The sequence below is a fragment of the Typopeltis vanoorti genome, chromosome 2, assembly GCF_054136105.1.
Source record: "Typopeltis vanoorti isolate ZY-2024b chromosome 2, IOZ_Tvanoo_1.0, whole genome shotgun sequence".
In the NCBI taxonomy this organism is placed as follows: domain Eukaryota; kingdom Metazoa; phylum Arthropoda; class Arachnida; order Uropygi; family Thelyphonidae; genus Typopeltis; species Typopeltis vanoorti.
The window spans coordinates 139,127,015-139,142,510 of NC_143550.1; the positions used below are offsets into that span (position 1 = coordinate 139,127,015).

General features: G+C 35.0%; 1 protein-coding gene across 1 annotated transcript in view; it reads left to right on the top strand.

The window, feature by feature from the left end:
- Psa (puromycin-sensitive aminopeptidase) overlaps positions 1–15,496 on the top strand; it is a 218,977-nt gene that overhangs the window by 94,428 nt on the left and 109,053 nt on the right. Inside the window, exon 10 of the mRNA XM_090408456.1 lies at positions 3,866–4,021. Coding sequence (XP_090264582.1) covers positions 3,866–4,021 — 156 coding nt within the window. The remainder of the gene's footprint in view (positions 1–3,865; positions 4,022–15,496) is intronic.

Below are 15,496 nucleotides of genomic sequence, written 5' to 3' on the forward strand. Positions count from 1 at the left end.
AATAACTCTGTAATTCTGACATTCAGTTTTATTTCCCTTTTTATATATGGATACTATGAGAGCTCTACTCCAATCATCGGGAATTCGTTCCTCTGTCCAGGCCTTCAGAACTATGCAGTGCAGGCACTGTAAGATTTTTATACCACCATACTTTAGCATTTCTGGTCGAATATCATCTACTCCTGCTGCCTTTCCACATTTCAAGCCTTTGGCTTTTTCTACTCAAGTATGGATATGTATTCCTGACTCTATGCCTGTTGAGTGTTTTTTACCACTGTGTTATCACTGCTTGTTTCATTTAGCAATTTTTCGAAGTAATTACTTCATACTTCAAGGATATCTTTTTCTCCCATTTTCATTTATCATCTCTAACTCTTTTTTACAGCAATTTCCTCCATTTCTAAGCTTCTTGAACAACCTCCAGAATATCTTACCACCTTCTTGATATTTATTTTCTATGTTCTTTTCGAAGTCCTCCCATGACTTTTTTTTAGCCAGTTTTACACAGTGTTTAACTTTCTTACATTTGTCTCTGTATTCTCTAAGAGCACAAGCTGACTTATTTGCCAGGAATGTTTGATATGCTTTCTTCTTTTCCTTCACTGCCTCTTTAACTTCCTGTGTCCACCATGAAGTTCTGATTTTTCTATCCTTGCAGACAACCCCACCACATGCCTCTCTTGTTGAATCAATCGGGGGTTTTCTTCAAGGCTTGCCACCGAATCTCCAAGGTTTGGTTCCTGTTCTCAAATTCTTGCATTTTTTCTTCAATAATCTTTGTGTACTTTAGTCTTCAGTTCACATCTGAGAGCTGCTCAACTTTTATTCGCTTTAAAACTTTCTTACATGTTATTCTTTTCAACATGAAATTCAATTGTATCCTGCTCAATACTAAATAGTGATCACTTCCAATTTCAAATCCTCTGTACACTCTGGTGTCCTGCACGAGGGAGAAAACATCACTATCAACAATAACATAGCCAATGAGACTTTTCTTATTCCTTGCCTCTTCTCTCCATGTGAATTTGTGCACATTTTTATGTTGGAACATGGTGTTAGTAATAATCAGTCCATGTCCTGAAGCAGAAATCCAACAGGTATTTGCCATTATTATTAGCTTTGCACTTTTCTCCAAATTTTCCCAAAATATTTTTGTATATCTGACAATCATTTCCTACTCTGCTATTTAGATCCCCGACAAGGACCAACTTTTCCTTTTTCATTGTGTCAGTTGCTTTTTCTAAAGCATCAAAAAATTCCTTCACTTCTACCTTAGTAGAGCCCTTCTGTGGGACCATAGGCACAAATAAGTCTCATTGTCCAATTCCACATTCTGATATTTGCCACATCACTCTACTTATGACTGCCTGCCATTCAAGAAAATTAGCTTTTTTTTTTTTTGTTTCAGTCACCCCTATTATGTCGATCTGGTACTTATCTAATTCCTCAGCTAACTCCATTTCTTTTCCATTCAGGCTTCTTATGTTGATAGTACCGATCTCTCTGGTGATGTTGAGTTGGGATGTGCTTTCAGATTTCAAATAACAAATGTTATTGAAGATAAAAATGAAAGTTTGAAAACAAGAAACCAAACCTTAGAGACTTTTTTTGCAAAATCTGAAGAAAATCTTGATTGATTCGGCCAAGTAAATGTAAAGTTATCTGTGTGTGTGTGGGGGGGGGGAGATGAACTTCACAAGTAAAATGCAATTTCAGAAAAAAACAATTAGTTATTGAAATATTGGTTACAGAATAAAGTTGCACTTATTTGCAACAGTGGTAAAAATATAAGTATAAAAGTAAAAAAAAAAAGTAATAAATTCTAAAAAAAGTGTCTCATACCCCATAAAGACTTTTTACATACCCCTGAGGATCATATTGGAGGTTTCATGTCATGTCTGTCACTGACACATCTTCATTGGGTATTCAACTAACATTAAGTGATATTAAGAGATCTTTATTTATCTAATTAATAACTAAACTTTTCTGGAGAATATTTCTTGAGATTGAAATACAGGCTTATCTCCTTGGCCACTACTTTTTTTTTTTACCAGGTGCTGATTATGGGCTCTGTTACAGTTATCGCTTGCTATAGCAAACTCACTCACTATAACAACAACCTGCTTTTAAAAGTCTTAATCAAAGCTTTATAGCTTATGATGGCTGTATTAGAAGAAATTCACCATAACAGACAATCTACTATAACAAACTATCGTTATGGTCTCTTTGAGTTTAATAAAGTGTGAGTCGAATGTATTTAACAAAAATAAATAAATAAATAAATAAATAAAAATTCTTATAACCAGGTTGCTGTTCAAAAGCAGATACAGAACTTTCAGACTTCACAAATTAAATACTTTTATTTTTGTATATCTGAATAATTTTTCATTTTCTGTAGATGTTAAGTTTAACATATGCATATCTTTTTTTTTTTTTTTAATTCTTATATCAATATATTAATACTCCTCTATCCTTCAAAATATTTATTTTCATCATTTCTTTCATTTTATTTGTATTAACTTTTAAACCAACTTACAGTGTTTCTTCTTGTAATGTGAGTATACATAATCTAGGTCACCTAGAGTTTTATTTATTCTCTGATATCTGGCCATTTCTACCTGTTCTAAACATGATCTTGCATCATGCCAGATCAGTCTCATATCTTCTTTATTATTTATAAATAATAAGGAAGATAATAGATATCTTTTTCATATTCCAGATATAGTTTGGAGAGGTTGTACCAAAAATCATTCATGCACCATTTGTCATTAGAATCTGTTATAATTTTCTTTTATGACATTTATTTTCTGTAGCATTCCTTTATTTTGAAGTACTGTATGCACACACACACATGCTGTGTCAATAGAAACAAAAGATTTTTACATACAGTGAGTATAATGGAAAATTAAACTTCATACTTCAGTTATTGAGTTAATATTGTGGTATCACAAGATGTTTGGCCTTAAACCCCACTGCTCTCTTCTTGTGTGTTAATCTAAAACGGTTGGGATTTTTGACATTGCACAGGAATCTCTACCAAGTCAAGACTCAGCACAGTACCTTTTGTACCTTTTCTTCACAACAGACTGGCAACCCAGATTACTCATTCTCCAATCAAAAATCTAGTCCCGAGGTCGTTGCTACCTATATTATTACTCTATTTCCAGGGATAACGCCTTGTTTTGCTCCCTCTAGTCAAGTGCTGAAAACTTTTTTTTCTCTGTTTTTCCACCTAAACACCCAACTTCAGTAACTTGCAAACTCTCATGCTGCCCTTATAGGTAACATTTCACAGACCACATACCATCTTGGTCACTCGCTTCTGGATCCTCTCCATCACTTTCTCATTTCAAGAAACCAAGGTGATCACACATGTGAATAGTAATCCAGATATAGCTCTTTAGCAAAGTCTTTATAAAGGGAAATGATAACTTCCTTATCTGTTTGTTAGTGCATTTTCAATAATCAAGTAATTCTATGAGCTCTCTTAACTACTTTGCAGTATCCAAAGTATGAATTTATAAACTTCAGTTCCCTATCCATCAATAACTCTATATCTCTAGCTTCAATTTCCTGGAGTACAGTTCCATGATTATAGTGCAAAGCTTATGTTCTTTCAAAATGCATAAATCTGTGCTTTTTCACATTAAACTGTTATTGGATACTACAATCTTCAAAATATCATGTTAAAAAATTCACTGTTCAGTCAGTGACATGCTTGGTGGCAGATCATCATAAAAATAATTTATACAGCAAAGAAAAGCATTCATTATTGTCCATATTCAAATGTTAAAAATGTCATTAAAATTAATGACACTTGTAATCAAAAATATAAGTACCACTTAAGAGAAATATTATCTTTCAGAACTTTCGTAAGGGCATGAACTTGTACCTGACTAGGCATGCATATAAAAATACTCATACAGAAGATCTTTGGCAAGCTTTGGAAGAAGCTAGTAAGCTACCTGTTGCTGCTGTTATGAGTACATGGACAAAGCAGAAAGGATTTCCTGTCATCTCTGTAAGTATATTTCAAGTTTTAAAATAAGCTTTTCTGTAATTTGATTGTATGGAAATCATGTGAGATACTCTAAAAAAAAAAAAAAAAAAAAAAAAACGTTTATCATGCTAAATTCTGATCCTATTCATGGCCTTCCTGCTGAGGCTATGAACCGACAGCCATTTGTTCTTATGATAGTTAATATCCAACTGATACATAGCATATGGAAGTTGTATGGTCTACTGTGCAACCATCCATATGCATTGTTGCATTATCTTGAATCCCCCCCCCCCCCTCAGTCAGTAGACAGCTGCAAATTGCAATTTAACAAAAGTTTGGATTAATGTTGGGATCAGCTCTGCAGAAAACAGGTCACTGGCATTGTTGAAGAGTAATATGTACAATACATAGTTTGTCATACATTGAACATGTAAAATTAGCATAATAGATTGCCTGCCTGGTGTGTTTAGAAGAGCAATGCAAATCCTTTTTACTGAGGCAGCTATGGATGGGTTATGTAAAACTTTGCAAGTCTAATATAAATTCCACACAAGGATTGTTGTTTGAACTTCTACTACTTTTGTATACCTTTTAGTAGTATACTTCATCAAGGAGAGTGAAATAGTTAAACAACAAGCTTATTGACAGAGACAGTAACACAGAATATTTAAAATAATAATTGTGATCACTCATGATTCATCTTGTATTATGATTGCTAGTTGCATGAAGAACATCTGCGATCTGCATGCATCAGGTTTTTGATGAAAAAAGAATACACTTGTTGCATTGATGTGGGCATTTTAACATTGGTGTTATAAAAATCCTTAAGACGGTGCATATAACATTTCCAGCAGTATGGAGAAGTCAAGAACCTGACTTCTCAGGTTCTCGTTTTCTAATCCTTCCAAAAAACAGAAATAATGTCGTCATCTGGTAGCATCCTCTAGCAAGAGGGTTGCAGCAGATGAGCAGCTCTTCTCCATTTCTCTCTGTCTATCACTTCCATCATTCTTAAACCAGTCCATTCCACAATGTCATTAAACCACTCTCTAGTTGGTCTTCCACGTCTTCTCTTCCCCTCAACTTTCCCTTGTAATATAGTTCTTGTTAGGTGTCCCGAAGAACCTCTCAGAAGATCTCCTGCAAATCTAGTCTTTCTTTGCATAATATTCTTTAGCAGTGTTCTTTCCATCCCGACTCATCTTCAAACTTCTGGATTTGATATTCTTTCTGTATAGCTAATCTTTTCCATCTTTCTATAACACCACATTTCCAATGCATTAATTCTTTCCATATCTATCTTTCTGAGTGTCCATTACTCACTTCCATAACTTGCAACACTCCAAACTGTTGGTTTAACTATTCCAATTGTAACACCTATTTTAGTGTTCTTGTTTATTAAAATTCTCTTCATTTCCATAAATGCCGATTCAGCTTTGCCTATTCTATTTCTAATGTCCAACTCTGAAGTTCCTTTTCTGAGATCCAGCTACCTAAATATTGAAATCATTCCACTTCTAAAATCTTTCCTCCACATCTTATTTTTGCATTATCTCCTATTTTTCTACCCATTATCTTGGTCTTTTTTGTGTTAATTCTTAGTCCATACTCTTTACAAGAGTTTTCAATTCTTTGAATAATTTGTTGTAACCCATTTTCACTTTCTGCCATCACATCATCTGCATATCTTAAGTTATCAATGATTCTTCCGTTTATTTTTATTCCTTCTTCTACATCCTCAAGTGCCTCTCTAAACATTTGTTCACTATAAAAGTTAAACAATAATAGTGATAACTTGCATCCTTGTCTGATTCCTCTCTCCACTGGGAATTCTCCTGTTTCCTCTCCATTTACACATACTGATGCTATTTGTGACCAATATAATCTCTTTAAAATTTCCAAGTCATAAGAGTCAATATCAGTATTTTCTAGAATGTCAAAAAGTCTTTCATATTTCACTGTATCAAATGCCTTTTCAAAATCTAGAAATCCCAAAAACAACTTTCTACCATGGTTTAGTGTTTTCTCCCCAATAATTCTTAGAGCCTCTCTAGTTCCTCTGTTGGTTCTGAATCCAAACTGTTCCTCATTCATTTCTTTTTCTATTTTATTCCTAATTCTCTCTAAAATTATTTGCACCAGAATTTTTGCTGTGTGAGTTATAAGACTTATCGTTCTAAAATTGTTACAGTCTAAAACTCTCATCTTTTTTGGAATGGGGATAAAAATTGATCTTCTAAACTCCTCTGGTAATTCTTGTCCTTCATAAATTCCATTAATAATTTGCCATAACACTTCCATACCTTTTTCATCAATATTCCTTATAAGTTCTATCTGTATACCATCTATTCCAGGGGATTTTCCTTCTTTCATCTTTTGAATTGCTAGATTCAATTCCTCCCTCATGATGCACAGTCTCTGCCCACTATGTTCTTTCCTTTGATTTTCTCCTCTTTCCCTGTCTTCATAAAGTTTACTTACATATTCTTCCCATCTCTGTAATATCTTCTCTTTTTCTATCAGAATTTCACCTCTTTCATTCTTGATTGCTCCAGTCCTTAGCATCTTTCTCCTTCCTGTCATCATATTAATGTTTTTATAAACACCTTTTATGTCCTTTCTTTTTGCCTTTGCTGTTATCATCATCATCATCATCAAATTCCTGCCATGTACCCTCAAGGGGTGTACAGGATATGATAGTACTACATGAAAAAAATTACATCATTATTAATTTCCAATCTACAATTTTCCTCCAAATCAGCCTGTTAATTGTCAACACTCCAACATTATCAGATCTTATATTTCTATCGTCTAAAGCACTTTGTACCGTATCAATCCACCTATATCTTGGTCTTCCTCTGGGTCGTTTTGCTGCCAACCTGGCAGAGAACACTTGTTTTGCTAATCTTTGCTCGCCCCATCTTTGCTGTTATATCTTTCCTTATTTCATCTAACCACTCTTCCTTTTTCCTTCTTATCTCTTATCTTATCTGATCTCTCTTTGTATTTCCCTACTCAATGTTCTTTCAATGTTTCTACTTTTTTCATCTCTTCGTGCATAGAAGGCAACGGGAAACCACTATGCTTCTACTTTTTCCCTAGTTTGGATGAACAGTAAAGATCTGAATGACGAGCGATGCACAGCTCAGGATGGGTCCCCTGGGTCCGGAACTGCGCAATTGGCTACCAGGGAGGTCACTTGTTCCTGTATGGATATGGACCAGATTGCATGTCAATCATATGAATCTTCTTTACTAAAGCCTGTGGGAGGTGGAGAAATGGAAGATGGAAAGTATTCATGTGGAAAAGGGGCTAAAAGTAATTTTCGTATTTGATCTTAGAATGTGAATACCTTACATCAAACTGGAAGATTGGAGATTGTAAAGATGGAGATGCTAAGATTGAAAATAGATGTTCTGGGAATGGCTGAGGTGAGATGGAAAGGAAAAGGAGATTTTAGAACAGAGGATGGAATAAGAATAATTTACTCAGGAGGGGAAGAGCAACATCAAGCAGGTGCTGGAATAATATTGACTAAACGAGTGACAGTGTGGAAGGCTACTGGCAAATCTCAGACAGAGTTTTAGTGGTAAAGTTGAAAGCAAAACCAAGAAATATTCTACTTATCCAGATATATTTACCTACTTGTGATTATGAGGATGAGAAGGTAGAGAGAGTTTATGGCGATATAGAACAGGGCTTGAAATGTAAAGAAACAAAAGATATAATTATAATACAAGGCGATATGAATGCAAAAATCGGAAGAGGATGAGAGGAAGATATTGTTGGGATATTTAGATTGGGAGTGAGAAATGAAAGAGGAGATATGTCATTGGATTTCTGTAGAAAGCATGATTTAGCAATTGTGAACACTTGGTTTAAGAAACATCCAAGAAAATTGTACACATGGAAAGCCCCAGGGGAGGATATAAATAGTAGAAGAAATCAGTTAGATTATATTTTGATAAACAAAAGATATAGAAACATTATAGAAGATGTGACAACATATCCAGGAGCAGACTGTGATACAGATCACATATTGTTATCAACTAAGATAAGGATTAATCTAAAAAAGGTAACCATAGGGAAACGGAACAAATCATGGAACATGGAGCGGCTGAAGATACCAAGTACGACGAATGAATTCTCAAAGAAAGTAGAGGAAGAAATGAACGAGAGAAATATACAAGTAAATGATGATGCAAGTGAAAAATGGAAGATTCTGAAGGAAAGCATAATTACTGCTACAGAATTGCATTTAGTCAAAAAAGAAGAGGAAAGAGAGCAAAGAAAGAAACCATGGATGACGGAAAATAACACAAAGAAGAAAGTTAGTTAATAGTAAAACAGAGGAGAAAAAAAAAAGCAGTATAAAGAAATAATGTAGGACAGAAAAATCAAGAATGTAGAGGAATGGTGTCCCTCTTTTACATATCTGTCACATCAACAAGGAATAAAAGTTAAATTTTTTTCCCTGCTAAACACAATCTGAAGTTTCTTATGATCTCCAAAACTTCCCCATTCACCACTCAAAAAATCAAAAAGTATACAAGATTATGATTATTCCCACATAAGTTCCACATGTGTAACTTATGTGGGACAAATACTATACTTGCATACTTGCTGTGTGGGTCAAGAGAGATTATGCATATCAAGAACTTGAATAAAAAGGAAAAAAAGCACAAATCATTTTTAGTAGCATGTACAACAGACACAAACCATCAAGTACTATAATATGATAAAAAAAAAATCACCTGTATTGACTACATATACATATTCTTCATCAGAGTATTCAAAAAATTATAGGAAATGTTAAAAACTGATATCAGTGTAACAAGAAACAAAGTATCCAACAAGTTTGCTCATCTTTCATGAGAAAATTGATTCATGCAGATCTTTAAAACAATATAAATTTTCTCGTGCTTACCATTGTTATTCTTTTTTCAAAGGGAATTTGTTCCTGTTATTTTTTTTGTGGCTTTTTTTTTACAAAAAAGTTTTTTTTTTGTAAACATATAATACATAGTGTTGTGCTATTTTATTATATTTTTAATATATTTTTTATTTTATATATAATTTCATTTTATATAATCTTTTTATATTCTTTGGAAACAAAAACATGGCATTTTTCTTGCCACTTCAGGTCTGCATTAAGTGAGGCAGTCATCTCACACCAGGCAATGAAATTCATCTACCACCTATTCAAACATACACTGCTCAGAAAGAAACCAATAGACAAGGTGCATCGTGCCACGTAATGAGTTACTTGTTTATAGCCAGTGTAAATTGAAGGAATATGATGATCCCAAGTCAGTGCAACTGTGTCCAAGTGAAATGGCTGAGATAGGAACTACTGATGGAGTTTAAAAGAAGCATTGTGATAGGATGCCATGTTTCAGGCCTTCTTGGCCATTCCAGGTCAACAATCAGTGATACCATACTGAGATGGAGGGGGGGGGTAAACTGCAAGTACTACATGCAGTGGATGACCCACCACACTCGGTGAACATGACCAGAGAGTGTGTTATGAAGAATAATATGTAAAAATCACCATTTGTCAGCCGACAAGTTGAATGTAGAGTTCTGGCATTGGCTGGAACCCAAATGTGCACAAAAACATTCAAAACTGAGTGTCTTTAGTGGTGCAAAGAGCATGTGGATGCTTGGAAGCTACGCCCTCTACCAAGCAGATGGATGAGTGTGGCAGATGCCTGGTAAACATCTCCTACCAGAGTGCATAACCCCAACTATAAAATTTAGAGGTGACAGTGTGATGGTATGGTCCAGTTTTTCTTGTTTTGGCCATGGACCTCTGTACTGCCATGAACATTGAACTCTAAGAGATACCTGAACATTTTGGACAATGCAGTGCTTTCTACTTTGTGTCATTTCTACAGAACTGACCATTGTCTCTTTCAGCAAGATGATGCACAATGTCATAAGGCCATATGGTTTGTGGACATGAACATCACATTTGACTGGCCTCCATAGAGCCTTGATCTCAACCCTATTAACATCTGTGGGACAAACTAGAGCATCAGGTGAGGCCAAGGGGTATCTGCACCAAAACAGTCCAGGACCTCACTACATGCCTACAGGAAAAATGGTACAAAATTCCCATTGATCATTACCATATGCTTGTAAAAAAGTATATGTAAAAAGATTGCAGTGAAAGGTTCTAGATATTAAGGTGGGTCTCATGGCTGTTTGTTCCTAACACTATGGTATCCATTGACTTCTTTCCAAAGAGTGTATAGCCCTGTTGGTTAGTGTAAACACATACTAACCAGGGCAACAATTTGCTTGTTGTTTAACTCAGCCATCTTTTATATATATATATATATATATATATATTTTATTTCACTCTCCTGAAGTTAAAACTCGGTAAAATTTATCAACAAATAGTCTCCATGTGAAATTTATACTAGGCTTAAAGGTTTGACAATGCAAGCCCCTTTCCCCTTCTCTCTCTCTCTCTAAGTCTTTTTACTGAAACCTTGTTAACTGGTCTCTTCTCGTATAGAACAATTCACTGACATACATAATATATTTTTTCCCATGTCCTTTGCTTCCGTTATATAATTTTGTATCATTTTATGTTGCATACTTTAGGTATTAGAAGTTGTTCAATTTAACTCAAAATTGAAATGATTCGACAATTTTAGTTGAGATTTGAAATGCCAAATTCCAACTGTATTCATTAAGAATAGTGATGTTCTTTTCCTAAAAATGTTGACAACACAAACCTAATAAGTCCATATTGAATAATAATGAACATTTTCCAAACTGATATAGGAATCCCTCACTTTACAAAGTTTCAAATAATACTTTTTGAATTAGCACAGTTAAACCACAGTTTATTTAATACTAGTTAAAAATTAACCTAACATGTTCCATTCTTGCTGGTCTGGATGTGCTTTACATTATGGGAGATACTAAGTGATGAGAACTTATACCACCTTTACCATGAGTTGCCCCAGTGCTGAAGATACTTCAGGCACAAACTTTGTTTGCTTTCACTTGGATAAAGGATTAAACTAAATATATAATTTTTAATTCCTACTTGAATTCAGCATAGCATATGGAGGCACCATGCGAATCATGTTAACTAGTTTACTTAATTAGATAATAACAACCATATTCATCTAATTCCTCTGTGAAATTTATACAAAAATGAATTCTGATTTTCTTTTGCTGTTTGTTTTGATTTCATATGATGGTTATTACATCTTATTTAGAGGTGATATTTGCATAACTTAAAATAATTATCCACAACACTGCACTATAACTAATATACCAACTTAATTTAAATAGCCAACTAGAAAATCAGAGCACTACCATCATGCTTCCCTTTAACCACTGTACCTGCAATAATGTTTAGTCATGTTTTAAACTTCCTTTGAAATTGAAGTAGCATTCAGATACAGCTATAAAAATATGCATATGAAGCATAAATATTTGGTATATTTCATTCATATTGACAGTCAGCTGGTTAAAAAAAACAACAAAAAAAAAACAGTTGGAATATCTTTCTTGTCTTCGTCTGTTATTTACATACATGTGAATATTTTCTGCACCTGTATTTACTAAAAGAAAATTGTTTGAGAACACTTATCCTGAATTACTCATGAAATCATTTGCACAGTCATGCCAATTATGTAATAAGATTATTTCAGTTGTAAATTTGGTAATACTGTTGCCTCTCACTATAGCAAAATGCAGGGACAACAGGAATGTGGGTGGTATGCTATAGTGATAGAAATATAAGATCTGATAATGTTGGAGGGGTGCTTAAGGGTCAAAGCTGTATAACTGAGAGGAGACCTCCACATAGCCTTTAAAGGAATGCGGAGAACCGACCAGGGCTTCTGACCTAATGTCCAATCCTCACCTTCTCGTGGTGCACCCTGTTGGGTATCTACTTTGATACTGAACGAACGAGGATGGGCTGGCAATTTGGGATTTAGCCGACCAAATTGTATTCTTATTGGTTAAACCAAAATAAAAAATGATGGTACGACATGACAAAATTTCATGCCGGCTGGGGCGTCGCCCGGTTAAACAAGGCCCCCGTTGTTTTCGCCAGGGAACCAGGGCGAACAGCGAAAAGTCAGCTACTGGATCAAATCTGAAAACAAACCCCAACTCAACATCACCAGAGTTAAAGATCGGTACTATCAACGTAAGAAGCCTGAATGGCAAAGAAATGGAGCTAGCTGAGGAATTAGATAAGTACCAGATCGACATAATAGGGGTGACTGAAACAAAAAAGACCAAAACTGGTGAGATCTTTCTGAGCAATAAATACAAAATGTTATATTCAGGCAATGACAATCAAGGAAAAGAAGGAGTAGCCATAGTATTCAACACAAAATACGAGGCTAATCTTCTTGAATGGCAGTCAGTCTCAAGTAGAGTAATGTGGGCAAATATGAGAATGGGGAACTGGACAATGAGACTTATTTGTGCCTATGGTCCCACAGAAGGTTCTACTAAGGTAGAAGTGGAGGAATTTTTTGAGGCTTTAGAAAAAGCAACTGACACAATGAAAAAGGAAAAGTTGGTCCTTGTTGGGGATCTAAATAGTAGAGTAGGAAATGATTGTGAGACATACAAAAATATTTTGGGAAAATTTGGAGAAAAGAGCAAAGCTAATAATAATGGCAAATATCTGTTGGATTTCTGCTCAGGACATGGACTGGTTATTACTAACACCATGTTCCAACATAAAAATGTGCACAAATTCACATGGAGAGAAGAGGCTAGGAATAAGAAAAGTCTCATTGACTATGTTATTGTTGATAGTGATGTTTTCTCCCTGGTGCAGGACACCAGAGTGTACAGAGGATTTGAAATTGGAAGTGATCACTATTTAGTCTTGAGCAGGATAAAATTGAATTTCATATTGAAAAGAATAACATGTAAGAAAGTTTTAAAGCGAATAAAAGTTGAGCAGCTCTCAGATGTGAACTGTAGACTAAAATACAGAAATATTATTGAAAAGAAAATGAAAGAGTTTAAGAACAGGAATCAAACCTTGGAGATTCAGTGGCAAGCTCTGAAGGAAACATTGATTGATTCTGCCAGAGAGGCATGTGGTGAGGTTGTCTGCAAGAATAGAAAAATCAGAACTCCCTGGTGGACACAGGAAGTTAAAGAGGCAGTGAAGGAAAATAAGAAAGCATATAAAAGTTCCTGGCAAAGTCAACTTTTGCTCTTGGAGAATACAGAGACAAATTTAAGAAAGCTAAACACTGTGTAAAACTAGCTAAACAAAAGTCATGGGAAGACTTTGGTAAGAACAGAAAATAAATATCAAGAAGGTGGCAAGATATTCTGGAGGTTGTTGAAGAAGCTCAAAAATGGAGGAAACAGTGCTGTAAAAGCAATTAGAGATGACAAAAGTGATATGAAAACTGGAGAAAAAGATATCCTGGAAGTATGGAGTAATTACTCCAAAAATTGCTAAATGAAACTAGCAGTGATGACAGTACAGTGATGAAAAACACTGTGGCAGGCATGCAATGAGGAATACATATCCATCCTTGAAGTAGAAAAAACCGTCAAAAGTCTGAAATGTGGAAAGGCAGCTGGAGTAGATGATATTAGACCAGAAATCCTCAAGTATGGAGGTATAAAATTTTTACAGTGGCTACACTGCATAGTTCAGGAGAGCCTGGACTGAAGGACAAATTCCAGATGATTGGAGTAGAGCTCTCACAGTACCAATATATAAAAAAGGGAAATAAAACTGATTGTAAGAATTACAGAGGTATTTCTCTAATGAGTGTTCCTGGTAAGATTTATGTTAGTATACTTGAGAAGCAGTTGAGAAAGATTGTGGAAGAGAATCTTGGTGAGGAACAAGCTGGTCAAGCCAAATAGAGGCTCTCAGGATCAGATATTCACTTTACGACAAATAGTTGAAAAGTCTTGGGAATATAACAAAGATCTGTATTTAAGTTTTGTAGATCTGGAAAAAGCATATGACAAGGTGCCAAGAGAGAGAGAGAGAAGCTGTTCAAAACTCTACAGTTGCGTAGTGTCAGTGGATCATTATATCAAGCAATACTTAGTCTTTATTTGAGTTGTAATTCAGCAGTTAGAATTGAAGGAAGTACAGGGAGATGGTCTAATGTTAAATCTGGTGTCAGACAAGGATGTACATTATCACCTCTGTTATTCATTATCTATATGGATCACATTATGAAGGAAAGTGGTATTAAAGCTGATATCAAAATTGGAGATGTTAATGTCAGCTCCTTGCTTTATGCAGATGATGTAATACTTCTAAATAAATCCGCTACAATCTGCAAGATTCCGTGACTAAATTGAATAAATGTTTGATAGATATGGTATGAAGGTCAGCAATAACAAGACAAAGACAATTAAAATAGGCAGAAGTACAGAAACTATAAACTGCATTGTGAATGGAGAACCTATCGAACAAGTAAAACATTTCAGCTACTTCGGCACGATTTTTAGTGAGGTAAATTATAAAATGGTAAATTAAATATGGAAATAGACAACAGAATCAACAAAACTGGTATGGCAGGAAGTCAACTGAATAAATTTATATGGAATAAGGGAGAAATTAGTCAAAACACTAAATTAGCTGTATACAAGACAGTGTTCAAACCAGTTTTAACTTATGGATCTGGGAGCTGGGTCAATAGTAAAACACTTGACCAAAGGCTAGAGGCCGCAGATATGAGAGTCCTGAGAAAGATTAGGAGCATGAACAGATGGCATCAATGGCAATATCATATTGAAAACGAGGATATTAGGAAAGAACTTGACATCAATAGCATCCAGGAATGTGTTAGCAGAGCTAATCTCAGGTGGTATGGTCACTTAAACAGAATGGGCAAGGAAAGATTAGCCAAACAAGTGTTCTCTGCCAGGTTTGCAGGAAAATGACTCAGAGGAAGACCAAGATATAGGTGGATTGATACAGTAAAAAGTGCCTTAAAATATAGATATATAAATATATCATCATCAAATTCCTGCCATGTATCCTCAAGGGGTGTACAGGATATGATAGTACTACATGAAAATTTTTACATCATTACTAACTTCCTATCTACAATTTTCCTCCAGATCAGTCAGTTACTTGTCAAGACTCCATTATTATCAGATTGTATATTTCTGTCGTCTAAGGCACTTTGTACTGTATCAATCCATCTATATCTTGGTCTTTCTCTGGGTTGTTTTCCTGCCAACCTCACAGAGAACACTTGTTTTGCCAATCTTTCATCGCCCATTCTGTTTAAATGACCATACCACCTGAGATTAGCTGTGCTAACGCATTCCTGGATGCTGACAATGTCAAGTTCTTTCCTAATATCCTCGTTTTTAATGTGATATTGCCATTGATGCCATCTGTTTACGCCTCTAATCTTTCTTAGCTTTCTCATATCTGTGGTCTCTAATCTTTGGTCAAGTGTTTTACTTCTGACTCAGCTATCAGATCCATAAGTTAAAACTGGTTTTAAC